Source organism: Anomalospiza imberbis, chromosome 1 (assembly GCF_031753505.1).
Source record: "Anomalospiza imberbis isolate Cuckoo-Finch-1a 21T00152 chromosome 1, ASM3175350v1, whole genome shotgun sequence".
Classification (NCBI taxonomy): domain Eukaryota; kingdom Metazoa; phylum Chordata; class Aves; order Passeriformes; family Viduidae; genus Anomalospiza; species Anomalospiza imberbis.
The window spans coordinates 144723753-144740649 of NC_089681.1; the positions used below are offsets into that span (position 1 = coordinate 144723753).

General features: G+C 41.0%; 1 protein-coding gene across 5 annotated transcripts in view; it reads right to left on the reverse strand.

The window, feature by feature from the left end:
• DPP6 (dipeptidyl peptidase like 6) overlaps positions 1–16897 on the reverse strand; it is a 534562-nt gene that overhangs the window by 72207 nt on the left and 445458 nt on the right. For all 5 annotated transcript variants that reach the window (XM_068174757.1, XM_068174765.1, XM_068174742.1 and 2 more), the window contains exon 8: positions 7084–7204. In XM_068174757.1, the coding sequence (XP_068030858.1) occupies positions 7084–7204 (121 nt within the window). The remainder of the gene's footprint in view (positions 1–7083; positions 7205–16897) is intronic.

The following is a 16897-nucleotide window of genomic DNA, read 5'->3' on the forward strand; positions in this document are numbered from 1 at the left end:
AACAGCTCTGTTACACAACTCACAACGCACAATTTTTTTGGAAATATTTGAGTCTAGTGATACAACACCTATTTTGTGATACCCACCAGGCCTTCAGGGCAAACAAAAACAACTTCACCCACTGAACACCTCTTAAGGCACTGGCAGCTGTTGGCTGCTCTGCAGCATCAGGATGAACAGCTGGCTTCCTTCCACTGCCCCAAAGAGATCACTGACCACAGTAAATAATGTTCTCTTTTCCTTCCAAAAGCCATCCTGAAGCCTGAATGACGGTGATCCAGAAATTAGAGGATGACAGGTGTTGGTTTTGGCTGGCATCCTCCTTCCAAACAACCTTCTGCAGAAAGGGAAGGTTAAGGACTGGGCTAGAGCTGGCAGGGTTTCTCACGGTGCGGTGCTGGATTTTGAAGCCAGTCCAGGTAACAGCACATTTTAAAGTTTTCAGGAGCTTGCTGATTTCTAGGCAGGCATTCAAAATGTGCACTGTAAATGGTTCAATTTTCCCTGACCTTTGCCAGCTGAGAAGGGCCAGAAGCCTATTCCTGGTGATGCAATCTGCAATGGGAGTTTCCTTGGGACAGGGGAACCTCCACCAAAGCCAGGAGGTGATGGAACTTCTACAGGACCTTTCATGACATCATCTGGTGAAATTTAAGACTCTCTTTTCCTCTGCTTTAATGTGCATAAGGCAAAATAATGTTGCATCTAGTTCATCTTCCTTGCAATGGAATTTTATATGGCAGAAATATCCACTTCAAGCAAATGGCTGAGGTCGAGAGCTGCTCTTCATCCTTTGAATGCTACTAAACTGGGCAGATTTTATATAAATCAGATTTGGTATAAATCAGTGTGCACACAATGGTGCACAAAAATCCAGTCACCTTCAATAGGCAGCTAAATAATGGCTGAGACTTGGATGGCCCCAAGTGCTGCACAGCAGCTGCATGAACTCAATGGGCAGCACTGAATGACGTCCAAATGCAAAACACAGGAAAACTTCCTATTTTACTGCGGGGGCAATGCCACCAAAGCACCAAACTGCTTTTGCTACCTCATCTGAGCAAGCACACAAATGAGGGAACAAATTCCATGCAGCTTCCCCCAGAACCCCTGAAAAATACCGGCACATGCTTGAGAGCAAACAAATGGTTTTTAGACTTGCATTTCTGGCACTATCTGGTGTCATTTCCCAGTTCCATATGTTTCCCAAATTCCCTTTACCCCATGGCAGCTGTGTAAAACTGCAAATTTGCCCATGTCCATGGAATATTTTCTTTATGACTGAAAATATGAAAGTTCTTAGAGTAAGATCTAGATTCTCTGTCCCAATGATTCTTCACATATCTTGTCAAAATAGAAATAATTTGTAGTCCCATTAAGGCTGGCTTCTTTCACTGTCTGCAGCAATGACTTTTGTATGGCAAGAGATTTATTTATCCAGAGTATCTTAAAAAAATGCAGTGATGAGTCAGTCTAATTCTTCATCTCATTCTCCCCAAGCAGGTTTTGGAGCTTCTAATTACTGGGAAAGGTTAGCCCTGCCTGTGAAATATAAGGATATGTCAACTCCTTCTCTGGTGGCACTAAACAGGAACTTTAGGACATACTTGCTTTCAGGCTAATTATGAATGTTCCTTTTCACATCCAGGCATAATTTGATCACCAAAGTTCCTCCTTCCACGCAGAAGTTCAGCATTCTCATGTTATACAATGAAAAATTGAGCACACAGATGAATTAGGTAAGGCACTGCTTCAGCAGACTTACTGAGTGGTTTCCCAGTACTAAGACCACTTCCAGAGTCCCAGAATTAATATTTCTAAATGTAAGAAATATGTCTACTTCACTTGCTTGAAATGCTATAGGCATAAAAGATACTGCTCAAAATAGCTGATATTTGATTTGGCAGCTCCTGCCAGGCAACGCACTTCTGAGACCAGTCATACATGTTCTAAATTTACCCTCTGATATTTTTTGTGAGATGCTGATTAAATTATTGAAAAGATTTTTCTTTATTACTGTGTTCTCTTTCCTCTCTTTATAAAGTGTACAAAAGGAACAGAAGCACTATTAGCATGAATCAGCCAGGGGCTTTGGATGTGTAGTTCCCATAAGCTCAGAGAGAGTTTCAGGGAAATGTGTGTGAGGGGAAATTGGGAGCCTTTCCTAGATCTTGCAGCAAAAAATTCTGCAGTTTCATTGTCTTAATGACGATGACATCCTGGCCTCTCCCACCAGGTGTCACTGCGAAGTCACACAAGAGGATCTGCTGGTGATCACGCAAAACACAGACAAAATGAAGATTAATAAGGCATAGGAATCATCTCTGAAAAAGAGGCTTTTTTCCCCTCCTCCTCCTGGTTCCTAGCCAGAAAGGAAACACAACCATTGTGTTAAGCTCGACAAAGCAGAGTATCAGCTTTAAAGGATGACTGTGTAAAGCTCATGCTACTCTAGAGATTTAAATATGCGTTGTGGGAGCTGGGGCTGGGGCTCGGCTGCCAGGCGTGGTTCCCTCTTGATGTCTGAGGATGAGGAGATGTCCAGATGAGGCGTCCCAACCGTGGTGTCAGGACAAAGTCTGGAATGGAGATTCTCAGTTTGAGATGATCTTGAGATTTAGAGACTTCCAAATTTAGAGACTACCTCTGATCCTCTGACAGTGACACGAGGTAAGGGAGTAACTCACATGCAATTCTTACTTTTTAAAATCACTTCTTTTTAACTCCCATGCTATTCCTACCAAAGTCCCTAATAGCCACAGGTATGTCCCACAGAGCAAGATACAAAATTATTCCTTTGTTTTCCTCGTTTCTACTCTAATATCTGAGGACACATGCAGCAAACTCCTCATGTCACACTTTATGCATGACATAGGACCATCTATAGGTGAAAATGCCTCCTTCCCCTCCCAGCAGTGGCAGAAGCACACACTACTGTGTCACATCCTTGATTTCCAGGCATGCACTTAGAGCATAACACCAGAAGTTATCCAGCTTTATCTGTGAACACAGACTTGCTCAAGGAGACCACACCAGGACTTCCTAGCAATGCAGCCCAGAGCAGGTCCCTGTCCTGCTAAAGGGACCCTGACTTACCCTGCTGGGCTGCTCCTGGTCTAGCAGCAACATGCCAGTATGGAGAGGAGTCCTCCTGCCCCATTCCCCAGCACTGAAATCCCAAAATCAAAACATTTCCAAACCGCAGCACAGGGACATCTCAACCTTCTTTTGTGACTAAACAGAATCATGGAGGTGACCTCCACCAGAGTGCCTTGCTGCCACCCTTCCTCACAACAGCTGAACAGCCTTTCCAAGTGCTTGGTAGCAAATTAAGACACTTTAATTACACCATGACAAAATTAACTTCTGTGGAAGAGTGCTCTAAAAAAAGCATATAAATGAAATTAATTTTACCTGCAATTTACTTTTTAAATGCATGTTATTTTTAAGATATTACTACTTATATACAGAACATATAAATACTCTTATCTTATTGCTTTGGAAGTCCTTTTTGCTACACCAGCACTTGCTTTAAAATTATCTATAAGACTTATCATTGCTAAAACATATTCTCAAACCAACAATGATCATACAGCAAACTGAAATAAAAACCACTCTTTGCTGCTGCTATGCATTTAAATGTGTAGCTGATTTCAGTGGTGGAACTTTAAACTCTGTTTTATAGGCTATCACTCGATTTTAGTACAAACATTTATCAGGCACAGCTCTGAAAATGTTAAGTCAGACTATGAAAACATTGTCAATGCTTATTTTAGTAATAAACCCCATGCTTAATCTATGCTTTCATGTTACAGTAATCTATGTATCAATCTATAACCTTCCAGCTAAATGCACTAAGTAGATTAAGCTCTGATTGATTTGAAATGTTTTTCACTATATTATCAAAAATCTACAGATCAGCATAAATACCTCGAAGAAATTTTTTCTCCTTTGGCAGATTTACAAAAGCAGAGCTTAACTTGAATTGCAATGAACTTCTGCATTTTTCCAGGGCAAAAAGCCTGTCAAATTTACTCTAGATTTGCTGCGCTTGTGGACTCAGGAAAAAAACTGTGATTAATAGTGCAGCACATCTATTCTGTCGTGACAAGAGTGATGACATTGTGAAGACAAGTGTCCCCCCGGGTGTGCCATGCATGTGAAGTGTCAGGAGTCACCCCAAAGGGTGGCACTGCTGGGTTGCCATCTGCAGAGCTCACTGTGCAAACAGCTCTCACAGAGGGGAGGGGGGAATTGCTGTTGGTGTGCTCTTGCTACGTAGATAAAACTCGTTAAAAGTCATCTTCCTCAAATGGAAAACACCGAGTTTTATTTTTTGTGCTGCATTTAGGGAAGGAGGGAAGCAGGTTGTGAGCTGTCACAGTAACCCAGCAGGCACCACGAGGAGGCTCTGCTGTCGCTGCCAGGAGTCACAGAGCTTCAGCAAGAAAAAGAGCATGGAAGGGAAGAGGAGTGTGCTGAACTCTCTGTGATCCTGATTCTCGCAGCTCCTCTGCAGACTGTCTGCTGGAGCTGGCTGCACAGATGGAGGGAGATTTCTGCATATGCTCAGCACTCATCCTGGTAGCTCGCTGAGACAGCAGCAGTGCAAACAAACACGGGCCTGAGCATCCCACCCAGCTCGGCTGGGAGGTGGGGAAGGCACGGCTGCAAACCACAGCAGGAATGGTTGAAGAGCAAAAGTGGTCTTGAGGTGGCACAGTTCAGTCTTTGCCAAATTTTCAAGCGTTTCCAGTCAGGTAAGTTTGGATTTAAAATGTGGTCCAAGTTTATCCCACTGAAGAGGTGGCATCCAAGAAAAGGAAAGACTTTGGAAAAACAAAGGTGATGATGTGCTGGCAGAGTATCCCAGGTTAAAGCTCACTGGCAACCATAACTGAGTTCTCTTGGACCCCACTGGGGAGGTGTCTCTCATTTCTCAATTGTCCTTATCCATTTATCCCCATGGAATATACAGCTTCTCTGGATCCTGCTCCATCCATCCATGCTGGTGTCTGAGCACTGCAGACCCAAAAACACCATGGCCCCACAGCTTGTTCAAGCACAAGTCCTCAGTCCTGACACCAGTCCCAGTTTTACCTCCATGAGGATTGTACAAGATGACAAGAGAAGGAGCTCAGCTCTCACAGCTCAGCTCTGGATTTGATTTTGGATTCCCATTAGTTGTGACTGTTTAAATCAGATTTTCTTGTGGGATCTTCTACACCTTGCTTGTGAAAAAAGAGAATTATTTCGTTCAATATAAACTGTATTAGGACATAAAGTGACATTTCCAAATCCTAATTTCTTTCAAACATAACCCCAGTGAACAGGTTCAATGGTCCTAATCTGCCTCGTGCCTCACAGGTTACAGAACCTGGCTTGGCATAACCAGACTGTACTCGATCACACATTCATTTCTTACCCTAGCACATTAACATAAAGTTAGCAAGCAAACTCATTACAGAGGGCAAACCTGAAAGTCAATGTCAGCCAAGAAATTGCCTGAGCAATCCTGTAATTGAATAAAAATAGGTGTCAGCAAAACAAGTGTCATCCTGGGCTTGCTGGTGTGCTCTGAGTTCATGGGCTTGACAAACTCCTCTCAGTGTGGTGCTGTGTGTGAGGCTCTGCAAGGAGACCTGATGTACTAAATGATGTTTATCAGACAAATATGGGTGGTAGTAGTAGGCACATTTGACCTCCAGAGTCAAACATCCTGCCCACAACTTCACCAGCAAATTTATAAATAAAGTGAAGGAAAATTAGCATTTTGTAACTTCTTAACCACTTCTCTGGCTACAAAGTGCTTGCACAGCCCAAGGAGGACACTTGCAAATATGCTGTATTACAGTAGAAACATGTATTTAAATATAAAAAATAATAAACCCCTATCAGAGTTTTCCACTGATGTGTTTGATGAGTTTGTACACTGATTTATGGGATCAGCATCTTTAGGAGGGGCAAACAAACTAATTTATTTTAATTCCTTCATTTCTGAGTCTAAGGGCCCCCATCTAGCTGTGATGCAGACCAGTTTAAGTAGTGATACCTATTTTTACACCAATTAACTGTTAATGACATTTTGTTATCTATTCTGTTCTATTAAGCCTCAAGAGAACTGGAAGCAGCCAACAGGACATGGTTCGTAGATGTACCTGGAAACTTTCTCTCTGTAGAAGCAAGAAAACTTTGGGCCTATGCTGTGACCTGTAGGAGAAAGTGCGACTTTAGAGGGAAGCTGTGTCACAGAAGAGACACACTACCAGGTCCAAAAGCCAGGATCCCTTGAGAAGGAACTGCTGGCAGCAGGATTAGTCAGCAGCAGAGAGAGGGATGCATGATGCATACCTGTTATACATGTACATATTCATATACATGTACATAATGTGTGTGTGCGTGTGTTTTAAAATTTTTATTCTGATATGTTAGTTTAAAAGCCTACAATGCCCAAAAGGACTGGGGGTGGTGAGGATCCTTTCCTAAGCTAACAAGCTTTTCAAGCAGCTGCTCACAGACACTGAAAATGGCCATTTGCCATATGAAAGGATCAAAGAAAACAGTGCTCCAGAGATGACCCTTCACTCTGTCAGGCCCATTTTCACAGGAAAGAAGCCAATTACTGCGGTCTGCTTTTAGAATTTTTTTTAGGTGGCAAGATCTGGGCAGCTTCTAAGGCCCACCTAGTTCTGTGGAAAACAGCTAATCAAGTAAAATTGTTTCCTCACTTTCTCCTTTAAGATAGAACCCCTTTCCCTCTCCATTTCTGTCCTTCTCTGTGATTTGAAGACTGGCATGTCCATGAGTGATTGCAGGTGCCATTAAATAATGAAGCAGTTCTGTTCATTAAAGCCCAGTGATTTATTACCTTTGGACTAAGGGAAAGAAAACAGCCTGAAAACAGATTTCTTACACCATTTCACATCATTTCCAGTCCAGCACATCAGGCAACTGTTAGAATAGCAGGTTTTCAGCTCCGTGGTCCAGAAATGCAATGCTGGATGTCTAATCCCAGCAAGGCCTGTAATTCTAAAGTGTAACTTAAACTTGTAACTAACTGCTGGCCTAAATGTTGTGTCCTACCTTCATACAGCCAGTCGCTGAGCCCATTGAAAATAACACCTTCCTTTCCAGTGGAGACCACTCGGATGGCTTGTTTCCCCACATGGGCACAGTAATAGATGTTATTCTCAAAGATAAAGATCTGATTTGAAGGAGAAAAAAAAAAAAAAAAAAAGAAAAAGAGAACAGCATTAAGCAGTGGCTCCAGCATAAAATGTTGCATTTTGCTTTTACAATAATTGGCAGTACAAGATCACATATCACAGTTTTATGGCATCTCTTGTAAAAAAAAAGGATTTCCACAGCTTGCTTCCAATGCCATCAGCTAATAGAAAGATGCTAATTTACAACAAACTGAAGCTTGGTGCTTTGATATAAGCTTTATTTCTCTCACTCCTGTCTTCATTTCAGAAACTGAACGGTTCAGTTAGAGGGCATGAGATGAAGAGTTCCATTGCTTAGGTTTTGAGAGTTGTTAGAGCTATTGCTGTGAAATGCTCCTGTGAATCAGGCTCTTTATTCATGTGTTTAAATGCTGATCAGGAAGTAAAGCTTTAGCCAGCCAATAATAAAAATGTTGTTCCGTGGCATCAGTCTTTATCATGTGGTTAAGTTCTGTGTTCCTCTGTCATCAATAGCACAATTCCTGTCCCCTCACCCCAAAGTGAAACACATCCTGCTGTAAGCAGAGTCACAGAATCACAGAATCACTTAAAGTCTTTAAGGTCCCTTCCAACCCAAATCATTTATGATTCTAAGAGCACTGAGTCCAAGCATTAACCCAGCACTGCCAAGCCCATCATTAAAGCACGTCCCCCAGTGCCACATCTACATGTCTTTAAAATACCCCCAGAGATGGTGACTCCAGCACTGCCATGGGCAGCCTGTTGCAGTGCTTGACAACCCTTTCTGTGAAGGAATTGCTCCTAGAATCCAACCTAAACCTCCCTGGTACAACTTGAGGCCATTCTCTCTTGTCTTACCATTTGCTCTTTGGGAAAAAAAACAGATCCCACCTCCCTACACCCTCCTTTCAGGTAATTGTGGAGAGTGACGAGGTCCCCTGATGCCTCAGGTTTTAGCTTTTATATTTTTCAGATTCTGTACTGCTTTAGTGTGTAGTTCTGAGCTTCATATTAGGGGATGGTGAGCTCTCTTCACAGAGCAGGGAGACAAAACAATTCCTTCTCCAGCTGGAGACCAAGGACAAATGATCCAAATCTCAGGCCCAAGAGCACAAACAACGTGGGCTGAATAGAGAAAAACAAGCAGGATGGGACTTCATAACCTAAAGAATTGGACAATGGACAATGAACTCCAATATGCCAATGGATCAGAACTTATAAAAGTGAGGGACTCTGTGACCAGTTGTGCATTTTGTGACCATTTTGGTTCATCTTGGGTGCAGCCCTGGCTGGGCTCTTGTGCTGCCCAAGGTGGATCCATTGAGGCCTTCTAATAAATCCCTACTTTATTCTTTAACTCTGTCCAGCCTCTGTTCTAGGTCAGCCTTCACAAGGCTTCACCCCTCTGAGCCTCTGTTTCTCCAGCGAAACAATACCAGCTCCCTCAGCCACTCCTCATAAGACTGGAGCTCCAGACCCTTCCCCAGCACCATTGTCCTTCTCTGGACATGATCCAGCACCTCAAAGTCTTTCTTGTTGTGAGGGAACTGAACACAGGGTTTGGGGTGCAGCCTCACCAGTGCCCAGTACAGGGGGACAATCCCGGTCCTGGTCCTGCTGGCCACACCATTTCTGATACAGGCCAGGATGCCTTTGGCTTTCTTGTCCACCTGGGCACACCTGGCTAACGTTCAGCTGCTGTCAACCAGCACCCCCAGGTCCTTTCCCTTCTGGGCCACTTTCCAGCCACTCTGTCCTCAGTCTGTAGCACTGCCTGGTGTTGTTGCGACCCAAATGCAGGACTTGGCCGTGTTGAACCTCACACCACTGGCTCTTTTTGTAGATAGGCATCACATTTGCTGACCTCCAGTCCCCTGGGCCCTCCCCAGTTAGCCAGGACTGCTGGTAAATGATGGGGCAGTGGCTCAGTGAGCACTTCTGCCACTGCCACAGCTCCCTGGGATGGATCCTGTGCACTCCCATAGCCTTGTGTGTGTCTGAGAGGTGTGGCAAGTCACCGGCCCTTTCACCTCATGGGAGCTTTATCCTGCTCCCCATCCCCGTCTTTAATACATTTTTAAACTCTATTGAAACTGAAAAGATGTACTGAACAGGGTATCAGTAAGCTATTTAGACTGAAATGTAAACTTTTAATAAAATTTAGTAGACATTTATAGATGGGTTTTTCTACACTTGAAGATATTGGAATAAATGTTATGTATTTTTACCACAATACTAGAAAGCAATTTCTCAAGTTATGAAAAGAAAGAATTGGGAAAAATATTTGCTTTCATCTTCTGTTTCACATCCTATTATGGTATATGTTTCACCAAAAGATGAGCTGGAAAGATTCCATAAGAAAGTATAGATCTTAATTTAATTCTGGCAGGAGTTATAGCAGGTTTGCCTAAAGGTAAAAATTACTACTGAAACTGTAGCTTGCTCTTCTTCCTTTTAAACTAGGAAGAGCTGCATTCAGTGAATAGATTTGGAAAGTAAAAAATACATTGTGGAAGATACTACATTCTCTTTCCTACCTTGAATTTTAGTAAACAGAGCAGCCAGATAAGGTATTCCAAGTAAAGAATTTTATGTATTAGCTAATCTGCATATGGGGAGGTTATTGAAGTTTAAATGTGCATAAAAATTGTGAAGACTAAGCAGAATAAGATACTCAGGGTTCAAATAAATCCAAATCTCTGTGTCTGAGTACTAAATGTGCTAAGGGGTGCTTGGGTAAGAGCTCTTCTATGACAGGCACACAATCAAGTGGATTTATTCAAGTGATTCAACCCTTCCCTTTCCCACATTCTTCCAGCAAAATAAGGTTTGCAATATTTTATACTATATTCAGTGTTTTATGAGTTTACAGGCAAAATAAAGAAGGCAGATTGACAACCTGTTCCCACTCTTCCCTTTTTAAAGTATTGCAATGTTTCCATCTTCACTGTTTGATTTTTCAAAGCTTCATTGCACTCATCAGGCTGTGTGAGGTATCTGGTAGCTGCAGTGGAAAAATAATAAAGTGCTCTGACTTCAAACTACCTCCCATATAATTCAGAGCCAAACTGCAGCACCTCATGGAGATTTGAAAATTATCCTCCTAACTACAGTGCCTTGTACCCTAAAAATGTCAACCATAATCAAGATAAAAGATAACTGAAGCAGCACAAGGAAGATTTCTGTGTAATGTATCTTATAAATTAAGAAAAAGCTTTTGGACTTCTGTAATTCATCAAGAAAGAAATGTCTTTGGATTACCTCACATCCCATGTTAGAAACAGATTTGAAGTTATTGTGAAATACCTGTGTAACAATTTTTACTGTTTTGGTTTCATGGCATCAGAGCAGTGCTTTCTATCACATCATCAATCCTGTCAGCTAATTAGAGGATAAGAAATTTCAGTAAAGAAAAACAGCAAAAATATGTACAGACATCACTTTTACATTACTTTATGCCAGCTTTGCATAGCACTCCTAGACAAATTTAAAATGATGACAGAAGGGCTCAAGTTCAGTTTTATGTCTCTCTGTACAGGAGATAAAGAGCAGAGCCCAAATTTCTGGTGCCTTCTCTTTTGGTCTGCATATTTGAGCAAGACTTTAACCCAGACATTCTTGCAATACATGTGCCTTAAAATCCAACACTGAATACAACTACTGCCATGGAAAACCAAGCTGTGCTAAGCCAGGAAGGGCCCTGTGCTGAATACCATATCCCTTTTCACCATGACACATTCAACACAGAGGAAAGAGAAGATGTTCTGAAAGCGGTAAGAAGAATGGAAACATCCATACATAGACTGAAGAAACAGAAATTGCCAACACTACAGAAAAAAACAAGGAAGATGTAAGTTCTACAAGATGATGGACAGACAGAATAAAAGGAAAAATGTATTTTCACCATTTTATTTTTCAAAAACAACAGGCAAACAAATGAAACCTAGAATATTTTTCCTAATGAAATCAGAATTAACATATGGAACTTCTTGCCATTGGATCTAGCAGAAGACCGCTCTTTCTGTTGAAAGTTTTAACAGATGCCCCCAAGATTAAACACTTAACAAAAATAACTGCAACATCTGAGGGGATTAAGATAAAGTTTGGGGTTTTTCAAATGCATTCAGTTAATCCCAGGATAATAAAAATCAATGGATTTTGCTCTTGGCTTTGTGTGGCTCAGTATGTGACTTCCAGCTGTAACCCCTTTAGCCTCAGGTATCAGCACACCACTAACTCCTGTGGTCTGGCAAGAAATCTCTGCCTGTTTGCAACTGGTGTTAGAATTGAAAACCCCAAACCATTTGACATCCTTGCACCACACAACTAAAACTGCAGAAAAAAATATGAGGCTGATTGGACCACAAGCCTGAGACAGGAAGAAAAGTCAAAGCTTAAGTATCCAGTAAGATAAATTTATACAGTAGGGTAAATATTTGATCTAAAAACAAATTGAACTTAATTCACTTCAAATATGCAAGAGCCTTAATGACACTGATTTATTCCAGGATTTATTTAAAATGCTTTTGCAACTGCTTAAGGGCTTCTAAAATAATACTCTCTACCAAACTGACCCAGAGTGGCATTCAGCAATTATACTGCATTAATTAAAATATTGGTACTTTTAAATGGATTAATTTATGGATCTTTTCAGGAATATAATGAAAATCATCACCTTAAGACTTAAAAAGTCACAGTGACCAACTATTAGGAGTAAGTGAACACCTCCTTTTACAGTTGGTCAACCTACCTTCCTTCCAGCCAAAGAGGTGTGTGAAATTCCTACTTCTCCATAGATCAAATGAAAATAAATTCATGTGCACTAATCTGCATTTTTACTGCTCCTGTTTATTTTCCAGCTGTAGAGTGGCATTCCAAGTTTATGTGCTCTTTACCCCAAAATTTCTAACGTATAACTTGACAACTGAATGAGCTGCATCATTCAAATTTCTCATAAAGTTAATGCCTGGATGCTTTTTACTTTAAGTTATTAGCACATTGAGATGTGTAAATGTTTCCTACACCTTAAAGACACCTTTCCACACTGCAAGGTGAGCCCACAGGACTCATCTGTGAGAGAACAGATAACTTGGAAAGGTCGGCACTCTGGCATGGAGAGTTTGATCAACAAGAACTGGCCTTCACGTACAGACAGGCACAAATCTTTCCCTGACACTGTGTGCTGGGTTTGGCTGGGGTAGAGTTAATTTTCTTCACAGTGGCTGTGTTTTGCATTTGTGCTGAGCACAGTGTTGATAACGCAGAGATATTTTTGTTATTGCTGAGCAGGGCTTACACGGAATTTTCTGTTTTGTGCTGCCACGCTGTCGAGGAGGCTGGGGGTGCATGGGAAGATGGGAGGACACAGCCAGGACAGGGGACCCAAACTGACCCAAGGGTTATCCCAGACCACACAGCATCATGATCAGTATATAAAGTGGGGGAAGGAGAAGGAAGAGGGGAACTCTTGGAGTGACGGTGTTTGTCTCCCCAAGTCACTGATACATGTGATGGGGCCCTGCTCTTCTGGAGGTGGCTGAACACCTGCCCAGCCATGGGAAACAGGGAATTCATTCCTGGTTTTGCTTTGCTTGTGTCCACAGCTTTTGCTTCCCCCATTAAACTGCCTTTATCTCCACCCATGAGTGGTCTGGGTTTTACTCTTCTGGTTCTCTCTCGGATTCCACAGGAGCAATCAGCTGTGTGGGGCTTGGCTGCTGGCTGGGGTTAAACCACAAAACCCTGCTTTAAATTCAAAACCAGTTCAATCTTCCTTTAAGGCTTAAAAAGACCAGGCACACAAAGGAAGACACAGTGAGTGGGGAAATAGAACTACAAATAAACACATAAGTCTCTCCTCATCCAACATGATGTATTTAATTGTTTCTTGTTTTTAACTTTAAACCTTTACTTTTTCTCTTTTTGCTCTTTTGTTGGAAATCCAGTTTACCTGACAGCATATTCTGAATAATAAAAAAAGAAACAGAATAATTTTAAGACTTTTTGCACCTCTCAGAATCACTTGTATTTATTTTGCAGAATCAGTAAACAAAAAAATCTATGAAAAGTTACAGACGTGCCACTGGTTAAAGCTGAGCCCATCAGGGACACTGCCAGTGCATCTGTGAAAATGTATTTATAAAAGGGTGAAAATGCTGGGTTTGTATGTATGTGAGAAGAGTGACAAAATGTGAGAGAAACAGCCTTGCAGACACCATGGTCAGTGGAGGGGTAAGAAGGGAAGGTGTATTTATTTTTATTTCTCACTCTCACAATTCTGTTACAATTAATAACAAATTATCAAATTGATTTCCCCAAATGGAGTCTGTTTTGTCCCAATGGCAACTGGCAAGTGATCCCCCTGTCCTTAGCTCCACCCATGAGATTTTCATAGAATTTTCTCCCCCTGGCCCACTGGGGAGGGGGACTGATGGGCAACCCACCACAATAATCCCACAAAAGGATTTAAATTCCCTTTAATCAAGGACTTTTTAAAAAAAATTTCAGCATAAGACACTTAGCACAGTCTGACTCCTGTTCATTTTCTTTTGGGTTTCAGTGATAGGAATGTTTTGTGCTGAACTGTATATTAACTATCTCCATATTTATATGGTGTTATTCATCACATTGATCAGAAAGCCTCTGGAAAATACACAGAATTATCTTATCAGTATGTTCAGGAAGTGGAAAAGTATGATGTCTTTATTTATATGCTAAGTAGCTGGCTGAGGTCTGTAACAGAGACACAGCTTGTAAATGTGGTTTGGAAATGTCAGGTCATGGACACGAATAGTTTTGAACGTAATCAAACCCTTCCTGGAAATGCACATACAGAAAGACCCCTCCCTTCTCTCCACCATTTCTAGTGCTCTCTATTTCCATCCAAATATTTTGGAGAGATCCCTTCTTAAGCTGGTTTTGGTTTTATGTTGCCATATGAAACCTAGAAGTGGAGGACTTGTGAAGATGAAAAGCTGCAAAGAGAGAGATTCCCTGCTGTTTGTTTGAATTAAAACCTGTCTGTACCACCCAGAATTAGCCTGGGCCTGTCCTCATCCATGTAGCATCTTGAAGCAGAAACAATAATTGTGTTTTCATTTTGTGATCCCAAGGAAGTGTTAGAACCATTGTACCAGAAAGGTCTTGGCATTTTGCAGTTACTGCTCTTAACATCAACTTCAGCAGAAAAATGTGTGATCAATTCAAAATCAGTTCTAAAGCTTGTTGCTGATTGATTATGCAGTATTTAATGTATAAGCTGCCAATTTCTTCTTTTGAGCCTCATAAAATGCAAACTTTGATTTTCAAATAGCTGTCATGAATGTATTCTGTCGTTAGTGTTTTTCCTAATGCATATGATGTGATTACACCAGCTCTTATCAGTTCTTCAGAAAGGGTGATAAAACCATAAACTGCTCCTCACCAGTGAGCTTGCATAATAAGATCTAGTATTTTAATTAGGCTTTTCTTCTTGCCATTTAAATATAGTTCGAAAGCAGGTGATAACAAAGATACAAGACAAAAAACTTCAAAATATTTTCATTCTCTCCTTCAATTGGTTCATGTTCATAATTTAGGAAAGAGACAGATAACAATTGTGATGGAGAACTGAGATAAAGGATTTTTAAATCAACTTTTTTCCTTCACAAAATGAAAATGTCATTATTAAGACCAGTGATTACACAATTAAACTCTTCCACACAATCAGAACATTGCAGAGAATCATACCGTAATAAATAATTGACAGAAAAGGCTACAGTTGCAGTTTTTCATACCAGGGTTTGTCTTTGTTTTAATTCAAAGTAAGAAGCTAACTCCTTAAGACAACAGGGATTTAGAAAACACAGCAGTTTCTGAAGATATGCCACAAAGAGATAAAGCTTAGTTTAATTCAAATTTACCTTGCCCAGACATAGGCAAAGGTAGTGGTTACATCAAGGGGAGGACTACATCTGTTTAAAATAATTTTGCAGGGAGACTTTCTGGAGGGAGAAGCTGAAAAAAACCCAGGGGACCACTACAGCCAGGGAATACAGAAGTGAAGATTGATGCTTGCAAGAATCATGCTGATCCATGAACACATCAAAACCAATATTCATGACTCATCACTGGAGATGGAAGACTTGAAAACATCTGATTTCAGTGGAGTAAGAGCTTAGCTGCACAGAAATCATTACAGTGAAAAGAAATGCAACTGTTTGTGCAAGGGAAACCACCAGAGCCACTGCAAAAGTCAAACAAAAAATCTGCTGCCTTCAGTGAGTGGCCTTGATTGCATATTTGGGAAAGGAAGTGTAGAAGAGTCATCCCTGGTAAATCATGCAGATCTCCTGATTTTAGCCACATAGCTTGGAAACTGACAATATACCTTGCAAAATAAACATTACGAACTTAATTTTGCTTTCATCACGTGAGATCAACAAAGTGACCAAAATGTCAGAGAGAATGGAAAAAGCATTCCTTCATGTCTTCAAAGAAAGAAACATTTCCTATCTCTGTGAACAGTGTCCAGGGCTCTAGAGCAGGGTCTTAAAGGTTCCCCAGAGGGGATGTGGCTCTCCAGGTCTGGAGGTGACTTCTCTCTGGGGCTGGGGAGGTGATCACCTTGCAGGATGTGGGTATGGGTGGAGGAAGGAGATGTGCCCTTCTCCATACAAGTGGAAGAAGGCTCGCATTCAAATACTCTGATCCTCATGGGTCCTTAATCTTTATCTCCTTCAGGGTCAACAAAACAGGCACAATAACCCAGGAGGTCTGTGGAGGGTGTTTGTCCTGACACAGGTGATGAAAGAGCTGACGGAGATGTTCTGCTGGACCTCACACTTTCAAACCAGGAGAAATTACAGAGCAAGGTGAAAGCTGGGAGCAGCTGGTGCTGCACACACCATGAGGTGACGAAGTTCAGGATCACAAGAGGAAATATGGCAACAAAAAGAATAAAGCCCTGGAATTTAGGAGAGCAGATTTTGGCTTATTCACAAACTTGCTTGGAAGTATCCCACTTGCATTCTCTCTTAGAAAATCAGTAGAGTTTTTAAGATCTTCTGGGTTTAAATGCCTTTAGACAATCCAAAACTGTCAAAACTAATACTCAAGATAAAGTCTCACATAATGGACTATAGAAGTAATGGCAGATTTCTATAATATGGAGACACATTCCCAAAATTTTTCCTTTCAAACTGGGTAGAGATTTTTTTTTTCTTCTTGATTCGCCCAGATAAATCCTTCAGTGCATTAATATTCTTCTTCATTTTTTACAGGTTTTTTTTTTTTATACTTTTGACATTGCATCGTTACAGATGCTGTACATTTCAATTTGTATTCTGTGAGCAGGTTAGACCACAACATGCATGGATTGTAATCCCACCTAGAATCTGCCAAATTACAGCCAAATAAACAGTTATCACAATTCTGGAGACTTAAAATACATGTTTCAAGAAAAATGTGCTGTCCTATTTTCTGTTCTTCAGGGAAGAAAAGAGGGTTTGTTTCACCTCAACAAAGAGAAAGAGCCATGTCTGCTTGTATTTCATTGCCCTGTATTCTAATGGGGTTATTTTAATTTGTAACTGCCTTGTTATATAAAAGAATGTAATAGTAAATGTACCATTTAGTATGGAACTCTGCTTCTGCTTTTAAGTTCTGCTTGATGGATTATCGTGTATTCTATAACCTAATATCTCTGATGGCTATGTAGGGCATGACTATAA